Genomic DNA, 12,234 nt, shown 5'->3' with positions numbered 1-12,234 from the left:
GGGGGGGGGGGGGAGTGGATCACCTGATCACGCTGACCCGGAAGTGCCAACGGTGCTTCTCCTGGCACCCCCACTTCCCAGCCTGGCTGTTGGGGTGTATGTGCACCTCCTATGTGTCGCCACTGGTAAACACACAATTCAATGGAAGTAAAACTATGGATTGACTTTCTACCACTCTACAGATATTGTTCAGAAATTTCATTTAGCATAATTATTTACTTTACAGTTTAAAATGCCTGCTCTTTGCTCACTTTTAAGAATTTATTCCTGATTTGTTCTTGGTGTTGCTGTTGTTGTTAATGCAATGAAGTGACTGCAAAATGTGAAAAATTAATGTATTTACCTAGTGGAGCACTCTCTCCAGTGTTGGTCATTGCATTTAAAAAAAGATTTAGAAAAATGTTGAGAATCCACAAGACAGTGAAGACAATGAAGTGGTTGAAATGTAAGCCATATGAGGAAAGAAGGGGTGCTGGCAGACATGGGAAAAAAACAGAATGGTGCTTTACCAGAAGTGAAATCACATCAGTTTGACCTGGCTCACCCAGGATCTGTATAGCTCGTGTGCTTCAGCAGGGCTTTTTGATGATTTTATATAACAGCTGATTGAATCAACTATCAGATAAAAGTGGCAAAAAGCCCCATTGAAGCATGTGAACTATACAGACATTGGGGAGCTGGGTCAAACTGACATGATTCCTTTTCTGGACATGAGCTGCATTTGGTGTAGGGACATGCTAAGCTGAAAGTAAAGTGCTGTTTTGCCTTTTTTCCTCACATCTGTAAGCACCTGAGGGTGAAGAAACATGCTCCTAAGATATAATCTAAATCTGCTTTTAAGACAGATCTTCTAACTTAAGTATCATATGGCAATAAAATAAGCTGCTATAGAAAAGTTGTGGAATCTTATTCATTAGAGATTTTGTGGAGATTGGATGGGCATCCACCTGGCATATGTTAGGAGCAGTAAATCCTGCATCTGTACATGAAATTGTAATGTTATCACTCTTGATGTTTTCTCCTACTTCAGGATTTTAATGTATTAGCATCCAAAAATGTTAATTATTTGAAAAGAGTTATTTTGTATTTAGAGCAAAATCCGATTCTAATGACATCTTGATTCTTGCATGCACGTATAGGCAAAGGAATTGTGAGTTGGGTAAAGAGACAAATTTATTCCTATATGAGGAATCATAGAGAATAAAAATACAATACTTCTTACATGTAGGTTGCACTCTGCACATTTTAAAAAGGATGTTAAAAAACTGAAGGAGATTCAGAAAGGACCCACAAAAGTGCATACTAGGACGGAAGAAATGTTATATGCACCTGGGTAGTTCATTGGCATTGAGTTTTTATTCTGTTATCCATCTAATTGTTATATGGTAAATCAACTGAGATGCTCTGATATTTCACACTATCCTTGAAGGCTGTGGATTATCCAAAGTAAAAATGTAATTTAGAATTTAGTTTGTTTACAGAAAATAATTTTAAGTTCTCACAAATTAGGAAATAAAGTCAGCAACATGCTGCTTGTATATTGTACTTTTCTGTAATATAAAAAGGCTTTTCTCATTTATTTTATTCTTTTTGCCTTTCAACTAAATTTTGGTGATTTAAGTACAAAGAATCATTATTCTTTGGAGCAAGTGTTAACTCTAGCATACATGGCTACTGAATAATAGATGATTTGTTGGCTTGTTTCTCACTTTTCAGGCTTGCTATCCAGGGAAATCAGTTTCATTCAGCTGGAAATACCCTTGAATACATTATGGTTTGATTCTGTCTGATACAGAATAGGAACCCCATGATAAGCATACACCATTACCTTTTTGAAAAAATGGTTTCAGTTGTTTTATATATGATAAATGGGTGAGGAATCCATAGCTATGTGACATTTCTGATGATTCGCTATTCAGTTTGTACTTTTTGATTGTTCTAGACATTTTACTCATTTCAGATTTCAGATTAACGTTAATTTGTAAATTTGCCCCCACATACCCAATTACTGAGCTAGCTGCTAGAAAGACACTTGTGGCAAAGATGTAGTCAGGCCCTGATTCTGAAAATGCTAATGCACATGCTGAACTGTATTACCATGAGTTAATCCCAAAAGAGGTTAAGATAACAGATATTTTCAGGAAAATATTAGTAGATAGTTTGCAAACAGAGAGATGATATTTCATAGAATATATTGGTTAGGTTTATTTCCCAAACTCTTGGTACAGTCCAATAGCAGACAAGGTTCTTTAGTTAAATGTAATGTTTTATTAGACCAACGAAATAGTTGGAAAAATTGTTCTTTGTCTTCAGGCACAGAGTTTGTTATTGCTTTGTGTGCTGTCCTGGGTGAAATGGAAGCCAGTATGCAAAATGAATGTCTGTGAAAATGCAGATGCGTAGCAGTGAGGATCAAAGGCCCTGTGAGACAATAGGTGTGAAATGGGTGTTGGTGGGGGAAGGGGAAATTTGAAGTGGTGATAGAATGTAGCTGGTAAAATGCAGACAGGTTACTTGGGATTATCAGATGGCAAGCAGGTTATAATGTGCCATAAACCCAATGACTATATTTAGTCCATGATTTTTTATATACAGTAGATTTATGAAGTGAAGTTTGTAGGCTTATCTACAAAAGGTGTTTTGTAAATTCCCTTTGAGGATTAGAACTAAGAGATGAGACAGTTCAATACACTTACTAGGTGGAAGACAGTTTTTCCTGTTATTTATAGTTATCATCTTACTTTAGAGAATCACTCCTGAATTCTGTAGGCATTTTTAACATCTTTGTTCTTACCAAATAAATTTATAATATACCAAATTACATTGAAAACCTTAGCTATTTTTAAACGTGTCAACATGTTTTCTTATTCATAACTAAATTTGTTGCAAATTCAAGGTTTAAAAACAATTTATACACTATGGAGAAAGGACAAGTTATATCAGTCCCAAATAATCAGTTGCTGTAACATTTATATCTAACATATTTCTATGTTGTGCATTTCTTTCAAATTTCTAGCTGCCAGTTCAGTCACAATAATATCACAGGGCATATTGCACTTTCTGTCTAAAGGATTAAATTCTTTAAAGAGGAATAAACTTGTGCACTTGCACTTGCATTTGCATCTCTGTTCCACTGAACTACGCTGAGCTCCTCTTGCTTTCAAGAATTGCCTTGAAAGCAGATGTAGCCTGATGATTAGAGTTGAGCCCTGGGACTTGAGACTGGCTCTATTCCCAACTCTGCTGGTAACTTGTTTAAAATGAATTAACTACTCTGTAAAACAGAGATGACGATACTGATGGAAAACTCTATGTAATAACTAAATATTACTGCTGGCTAATGAAAAAACTTGGTGCACTAGTAATATTGTTTGTTTATGTAGTTGCACATTCTTTGACATAAGTGTATGTATAGCATATTGGAAAGAGGAACTTTAATAATTATCAAGGGACTTTTTGGTGTTTATTGCATTTGACATGTGGGTATCCAGATATAAATAATTGGCTTTCTAGTATATCCAGAATACCCTATTCAAATGAAGTGAAATATGTTTTACACATAGTCACGTACAACAAAATACTTACGTGTATCAGGAGTACAGTGCATTTGTTTTTAATAGAATATATTGGTTTCTTTTCTGCAGGTGGACCAACTTCTTGGTAACATGATTGAAATGTGGGTTGACCGTATAGATAATATTACTCAGCCAGAAAGAAGAAAACTTTCTGCTTTGGCATTACTTTCACTTCTGCCATCAGAGAATAGGTGAGCTCACTTCAATTGTTTATCACTAATGTTAAAAATATGACTTTAAAGATTTTTAACCTTTACATTTTTGTGAAAGAAGTTTAATGTTACAACATTCGTAGATTTTTTGGTGTCTTTGTTTGTGACCAAGGAAATGGAAAAACAGTATGACATAATCTGAAATAATGCTTAATTTTCTATAGTGCTGCATAGCACAAGGATTTTTCCGCTGCTTTGTAGGACAGAGCATGCTGAATAGATTAAGTATATGGTTCTGATTCTGGTTACAGCAAGTTAATCATTGGGTTCTGATTCCCGTCCCCCTACCCCTGTCAAAGCTAGAGTTGCTGCTCTGCTTCCCATGCTTAATTAGTTGGATTAGTTAACCTAGGTTTATGACATCCTCTGCAGTGAACTATATTTGTTCAATTTTATTTCATGTCAGAGTATACATTGTGTGTGTCTGTTTTACCCCAGTTGCCCTGCTCCTGTATACCTGGTGGCTTTTTGTAAGATAAAAATGTGATTTGGGAAGCAGAAAATATAAAACAGTTTGAAAGAATTTTTGCCTCTGGAGTCTTTGGCATCAACCAGTTGGAACACTATGCCCACTATATCAAAAAATTATCATAAACTGGATGTTTTTGCTAAAATAATAAGCTATGTAATCGTTGGCATTTGAATTGCTGTTACTGGAATTTGTAGTATATATGTCTATATGAGAAAAGGCTGCCAAATTTTACAGCCACTTCTGTATCCATGAAATTATAGGTTATGATGTAGGCAAATCCCATCTTCTCAAAAAAAAGGGTAGTTGGAAAAGCAGTTTAGCTGAGGAGGAATTCCTTTTAGGATGGGCCTAGCTTATCTCCAGTATATCTGGATGTGCTGTCTATCCAAGAAACTGAACCAGCAGGTGGGCCAGCCTGTTTTGGGAAAAAGAATCAATTTTTTTTCCAGGAAATCTTCCCTAAATGGGGATCCCTAGGAGGACTTATTTCTAAGCAGATTCAAAACCTACCCGAAGAGCTGTGATCCCAGATTTTAAGTGCCAGGGTCTTTTATAGTGGATGGAATCCCTGGTGTTATGCCTTTCTTTCTTCAAAGGTTCATTGAAAAACAAGGATGAAGGGGCAAAACTTAAGTTGATTGCTTTAGAACAATCTTACCAATATGTGCACAAGAGACTTTTGAAACGCAGTACCTTCATTATCATTTTGTTTAGCTATTCCAGGTTTTTGTTAGAAGAACCAAACCTTCTTGTGTGTTGGGGCAGGCTGCAGCCGGGGCCAAATTATCTGCTCTATCGGGCCGATATCTGATACAGCCAGTTTTCTTTATATCAGTACCAATCTACTATTGGACCAATGTATTGGTGGACCTCTACTTATTGCGTAAAGAAATCAGCCAAATCTTCAAATGTTCATACAGTTTTCGGCTTTCCTACTCTGTGTACAAGAGCCATGCTGTTGATAATAATTGCTGATTTCTTGGAAATAGCATTTGGCAGAACAGTTACTGCTTTATCTCCAATCAAGATTCGTGGTGAGGCTGTTTTGTCAGCCACGTTGAGTGAGTTGTCAGGTTTAAGAAGTGATGGGAGGGTATCCAGACAGTTTGTGCTGTAGGAGAGAGTGCACATTGAGAGTGCTGCCAGTAGCTTTTGCTGGATTTTGGTTGCATTCTGTGTTTGTTTTCTTTTGCTGCACTGTCCCATTTTATATGACTTTATATGCTTGAAGGCTTTCAGTTTTTATTTGGGTACGTTTACATAGAAGCTCTCGGTAGCATCTGCATTAAGATGTTTCTGGATAATGGTGTTCATGATTTCTCTTCCTTTGCTATGGGCATTGTCTTATGCAGTATCTTCCAGCATAGCATCTCCCACAGAAATACATAACAGCTCATCACTGGAAACCTTAAACAAGCGGAACCTTTGAAACTGCTCTTGTAGCAACTTGACATCATTGTAATCTCATTTCAGTGATGTCTTTTGTCTTTCATTTTGATTGAAAGATGTTGTTGTATTGATCCCAAACATTTGATTTACCATCTTGGTTAGGTAACTTCTTTCATTGTAGTTCAGATCCCATTGTTTTCTAGCTGATTCATTGCATGTTATAGATTCATAGATGTTAGGGTTGGAAGGGACCTCAATAGATCATAGAGTCCAACCCCCTTCATAGACAGGAAAGTGCTGGGTTCAGGTGACCCCAGCCAATGTTATGTTTACTATGCTACTGGCAATTTTGCAAACCTTGATAATGTGTTCTATTGCCTGGCCAGTTGAAATGCTTATAAATGGGAGATTAGTTGTCTTGACCCCAAATCCTCTTTCCACAAAGTCAACATAATATTGTAGGAGCAAAATTCATTAAATCCATCATGCATTCAAGATATACTGGACCCCATCTTGTGTAATTGGTGTGATCATGCACAGCCACTAGCAGAAGCATTTTTTCAAAGACATGTAAATGCTTATGCCAGTTTCCTTCATATTCAGCCCTGATGAAGCACAGGAGAGTATTGACTACTTCCAAATAGTTCATTCAGTAGTTGAATGAACCTTGATGAGCATGTTCTTCCTCAAATTTTTGGAGTGGCAATTGTTGGCAGATGCACTAAAAGTTCTTTCACTGCATTCCTTCCCACTTTGCAGTCATTGTTTCTGAATGCAACAGCTGTGCTACTGGAAAGTTGGTCCATAACATCATAATCTAATCCTTTGCTTGAACTGGACAACCACACAATGAATGTGTTTATCAAAATATACCATATTGCTTCAGGTGTTATCTTGTGTGCTCTGATAGCATGGTTGTACAATTTTCTTTTCATTATATTGGTGACAGTGTTTTCTGAAAATTATCTGCTTTTAGTGCAACAGTCTTCAAGTCCTGAAGCGGTGAAATGCTTATCATAGAATCATAGAAAGAAGGACCAGAAGGGACCTATAAGATCATCAGGTCCAGTCTCCCGCAATGGGCAGCAGGTAATTGGGCTCAAATGAGCTCAACAAGGTATTTGATATTGAATACCTTAAATACATTGAATACCTCCTTTTTAAGAGGAGGTCCAGTGCCTCTTAAAGACCGCCAGAGATGGTGACTGCACCACCTCTCCTGGAAGTGTGTTCCAGATTCTAGTTACCCATACAGAAAATAAGTTTTTTCCTTGTGTCCAGTCGAAACTTTTCCTCGACTAGCTTATGTCCATTGGTCCACATCTTCGCAGAAGGGTCCTTTTCTAAAAAGTTATTCACCTAGGACCTGGTGTTCTCCCTTGACATATCCGTAGGTGTCTATCAAGTCGCCTCTTAGCATTCTTTTGCTCAGGCTGAACAGATCCTGAAGTCTCTCATCATAGGGCTTGCCCCCCAGGCCTTTCATGCAGGTGGCCCTTCTCTGCACCCTTTCGATCTTGTCCACATCCTTCTTGAAGTGTGGTGCCCAGAAGTGGATGCAGTACTCCAGCTGTGGCCTCACCAATGCCGAATAAAGGGGGAGGAGCACCTCTCTGGATCTGTTGGCAATACATCTGCTGATGCACACTAGAGTTCTATTTGCTGTGTTGGCGACTTTTGTCACACTGGTGGCTCATATTCATCTTCTGGTCGATTTGTCACCCTTAGGTCCCTTTCGGATGCAGTGGCAGCCAGTGGACCACCACCCATCGTATAGATATGGTGAGAGTTCTTCCTACCCAGATGAAGTACCCAGCATTTGTCCCTGTTGAACCTCATTTGGTTTTGTTTGGCTCGTAGGACCAGCCTTTCAAGGTCATCCTGAATCCTTGACCTGTCCTCTGATGTGTCCACTTGTCCCCACAGTTTATCGTCCACACACAAACTTAATAATTCCACTTTTCACTCCCTTGTCCAAGTCATTAATAAAGATATTAAAAAGCACGGGCCCAAGCACTGATCTCTAATTGTAATTAAGTAATTACAATTGTAACTGGGTAAACCGTGATGATATGGAAGCCTCCCAGTCAAATGATTGCTCTTTCAGTATCTTCTGGACGAGCCCACAAGTTCATTTGCTTTGTTATACAATACCTGATCAAACATTATGACTGTATGCTGCTGTCCCAAGTGTCCTGCAACTGTTTTACATCACATGATGAGATGATAGCCCAAATGGTGTTGCCTTCAGATGCTGGTGCAGTCAGTATGGGACAAAATCCAACAATCTATAGTGGTGAAGTATCATCAGAAAGAAACTGGTTAAATGCTGTCCACCCTAGAACAGCAACATTTTCCTTGTTGTCTGCTGATATTCTCAGTATCCATGGTAGCTCTGCTGATATCTGTTGAAAAGCTGTATTGTTGAGCTTTTCATTTATGTAACTACCTGTACTATAGACAGGTGACTTCAATGTCTTGTTATAGGTCATCATTGCTGGAATGACTTTGTTAAATTCAGGTGGTATGTTTTTCAAGGTTCTTTTCCTTCCTTACATCAGTGCAATCTCAACTAGTTTTGATGGTTCTCTTTGAAATGCTACAGTTTGCATTGCATGAAATGTTAGTTTTCTATCCAGTGTCTCTTCTAAGATGTCAATGTTGTCTGATGAAAACTGAACAAAATAACTGGGAATGAGATTCCTTAGGATAACATCTCCATATTCCCAAAATTCCTTTAAGTTTTTCTCAGTAATGTTGGTCTAGATGCAACTGTCATAGGGTATGCTGCATTCAGCAGCATGGAGACTTCATACCAGTTTCTTAAATCTAGTTGTGTGATGTATCAGCCAGCCTAACCCAATATATTTTGGTGTTAGCTTTTTGCCCCTTGATTGCAAGTAAACCAAATCCTGAAATATATTCAGTACATCTCTGTCTAAATTCTTATCTTGCGCACAACTTTCAACATCTAAGTCATCATTGTTGTCTTCTAAAATGAAACAGATCAATGTGGAATGGCTATCAAGAATATGCTTTTGGGCTTGCTCTTCATTTAAGTTACTGTATCTCTTCATGCCAGCAATAACTTTCAAGTCTGCTTTGATCCTGAGAACAGCATAGTACTAGTTTTGTGCATCTGAAAACTGTTCTCTGAACTTCAGACCAGTGGCTTCCTCGTTATTTATATGCAGAGTTACAACTGCTTGTACAGCTTTATCAGTCGTCACAATTTGGAAGACAAGGAGTGGTCGATTTTGTATTTCTTTGGTGTTAGAATCAAATGATTGTCTTGTAGTAAGGCTGAAGTTCTTGCTTCATTTGCTTCAGTGTGGTCAGAGGACATTCACCGCTACCATTCTAATGTTATAAAAGCCTCTGTCTGTCTTTTAATGCTTTATTCGCACTCTGATTGGCTGACTGAAACAACCAATCAGAGTGCTCCAAGAGAGTTCGGACAGGAGACAGCGCAGTGAAGTGCTGCCATGGCAGTGGGAACACAGGGAGAGAAGCTGTGTTGGCCTGCTCCCCCCCTTCCCCCTGCAGGCAGAGGGCCCCAACAAAAGCTGGCAGGGAGGGAGGGGAGTGGGAAAAGGAAGGGAGAAGGGGGGCACAGTGACGGCATCCCGCCACTGCCACATCCTACCAACAGCTGGGAGGGAGGGAGGGAAGGGAGTGGGGAGGACAAACAGGTGGACGTGGGCTCGGTGGACCCAGAGCGCAGTGATGGGAGGGAATGGGCCCGGATTCGGGGGAGGGGGGGAGCAGGGCCAGACTCAAAACACAGAGGGGGGCCAGGGGCCAGACACAGGCCTCTTTCCCCCCCCCCCGCCTCCCATCATTCTTGACAGGCAATTGGCTAGTCTTCTACTAAATCACAGTATCTTTCAAGTATATCTTTCAGTCTGTATAGATTCTTCCATGCAAAACCAGCATCTACTTCATTAGTTAGTTAATGCCATCTCTTGCTTTAGGACAGAGAAGAATATCTTCTTGTGGAATCTCCATATAGAAATGGGAAAGAGAGGCTTGTTACTTCTGTTGTTCCCCCTGCCTGCATTCAGGATGGTAATGTGCCTCAGCAGCTATTAGATCTTCAGTGCCAATTCAGCAGTGTACCACTTCATTCTTCTCTGCCAGCTTGTGTGTTGGGGTCATCTCACACAAGATGCTAGGAACAGCTTTTTGATGCAGAAAGAAGAGAAAGTGGCTGTGGAAAGGATCTCCTACATATAATTGTGATTAAAAGGGAGGTACTGATTTAGAAGGTAAAAGGCAATTTGGGTGACAGTGACAATGAATGGTAGAATTAGTTATTGTTAAGAAGAAAAGAAGAGAACAGCAAAAGTTGCTCAGCAAATAGGTAGTGATATTCCAAAGGAAGCAAGCTTCTTAAATAAACAGTACAACTTCTCTTAATGCAAAGGAAAGACAGTGGGTCAGAGCTGTAGCTAAATCATGAGCTCTTCAATGACAGGAAACCTGATAAGGAATTATACAAAAAGTGAAAAACTAGGATGAAGGTAAAGCAATAGTACATATGTATGGGACAAAATCAGAAAGGCTAATGCACATAGGCTTACAAAAACAAAAATAAACCAACACTTTACTTTCAGCTTGGTGTGCCCCCATGCCAAGGGCAGTGTATGCCCAAAAGAGGCATTGCATTAGTTTGACCCAGCTCACCCAAAATCTGTATAGATCGGGCTCTTCAGCGGGGCTTTTTTGTGCTTTTATCTAATAGCTGATTGAATTAGCTATTAGATAAAAGTGCCAAAAAGCCCCGCTGAAGTACCTGATCTATACAGTTGCTGGGGAACCAGGTCAAACTAATGGCACTTCCTCTTCCTGTAAAGTGCGCTTTTTTTGGTTTTTTTCACGTCAGTGGCCATAATGAAAGAACTAGAAAAGGGTTATAAAGGGTAACAGGAATGTATTTTACTTGCCACATGTACACTGATAGAAGGAAGGCAGAAGGAAAGGTAGATTTGCACCTTAGAGAGTATAACTAAATCAAATGTATAACATTTGCTTTTGTAGGCAGCAGGCTTACTTCATCAGATACCAAGGAAAGAATTGGCTCATTATGTTTTGGTGAGAAAAACTATTGATAGAATGATGTGTGAAAGCTTTTGAAGCATGTAACATTGTTTTAGTCTTCAATAAATAGTTTAACTGTGATCATATTGTTAAGTTAATTAACATCATCAATAAAAAAGTAAGATCTTAGACTAGAATAGGAAGAGGTCAGGTTAGATTAATGACTAATGATTTAGATGTTTTCAAATCAGCTGAGTCTGAAATTTTTCCTGCAGCATTTAGAGAACTGACTGGAGCAATCTGAGAACATTCATGAAGGATGGGCAGGGTTCCAAAAGGCCAAAAAAAGGTCATCATATAGTGTCTGTCTTTAAAAAAAATAATGAAACAAAAAAAGAGAGGGCACAGGGAGTTGCATCTTGGAAGGACACTAGAACAAATACTCAATTCATCCATTTATAAACATCTAGAATCACAGGGTGATAAGTAACAGCCAGTGTGGATTTGTTGCAGACAGATTTGAACCATCTTTGTGTTTGTTATTATGAAGAATAACAGATTAATCGGGGGGGGCATGAAGAATTGAGTAAGAGAGCAAAGCAGTATGGAAGATAAAGATAACTTGACTTCCCCTCTCCCCCAAAAAATATGTTCTTGTGGGTAAAGTGGTAGAAGACTCGCAAAAATCCCTGTTTACCCAATTTTGCTCCCTCTGAGTTTCCTAATATGGGTTGAATATGTTGTAGGTGCTGGATTCCTTAAATCTGAAAAACACTAAGAGTTGCAGATTTAAAGGCACATCTGTTTTCTTCAAGCTTTCTCTCTTTTTCTTCCAGATGCGTATTCTATCTTGTTTTCCTTTTCTGTGACTGCTGGGGATGCAAAAATGTTATGTAAACCAGAAGGTCCCCAATCAAAGCTACAGCATACATAATCCAGTTAAAAACCAGCATCCCTCACCATTTGATTTAAAAACGTATGATGAATATCAACAAACAGCAACTGTTTTCTGGGTTGGGGACAGAAATTACACTTAAACCAATTTAAGTGGTCAAAAGCTGGCTTAAAACTGTAACAGAACAGATGTTCAGTGCACACAAATCAGTTTGAAAATGGCTGAAACTGGTTTGAAATAAACCTGGTTGAATGTAGTATCACCCTTAACTGATTTTAGTAAAATCAGTTTATGCAATGTCTGTCCCAGACCCCTTCCTGGTTTTAGTTAAATCAGAGTCCTCCAGTATCCCAGTTGCTTTGCAACCCTGGGGAATGCTTTCTGCTCTAGCCCAACAGGGCTTGTCCCTCCTTTCTGCTCCCTGGTTGGAGCTCTGGCAGAGCCTGCAGGTGCAGTGGTGTCTGCCTGGCTTCCCCCTGTTCCCTCCCAGCCCCACAGGTGCCCTCTTTTTTGGAACTGGAAATACAGTAACCCTATAATTGCTGAGCCCTTGAATGTGAGTGAAACGATCAGCAAGGTGAATCCCTTTTGCTGTAGCCACTTTGCTGCAAAGTATCAGGAGATGGCTCATTTCCAAAGTCTCGCCTACAC

At 39.2% G+C, this 12,234-nt stretch overlaps 1 protein-coding gene across 1 annotated transcript in view; it reads left to right on the top strand.

The window, feature by feature from the left end:
• The window catches only part of IPO11 (importin 11), a 350,536-nt gene that overhangs the window by 232,660 nt on the left and 105,642 nt on the right, over positions 1-12,234 (top strand). Inside the window, exon 27 of the mRNA XM_019517805.1 lies at positions 3,645-3,766. Within this exon, the coding sequence (XP_019373350.1) occupies positions 3,645-3,766 (122 nt within the window). The remainder of the gene's footprint in view (positions 1-3,644; positions 3,767-12,234) is intronic.

This window comes from Gavialis gangeticus, unplaced genomic scaffold, assembly GCF_001723915.1.
Source record: "Gavialis gangeticus isolate Ggan-Ray unplaced genomic scaffold, GavGan_comp1, whole genome shotgun sequence".
NCBI lineage: Eukaryota > Metazoa > Chordata > Crocodylia > Gavialidae > Gavialis > Gavialis gangeticus.
This window is presented reverse-complemented; position numbering and strand designations above follow the sequence as displayed.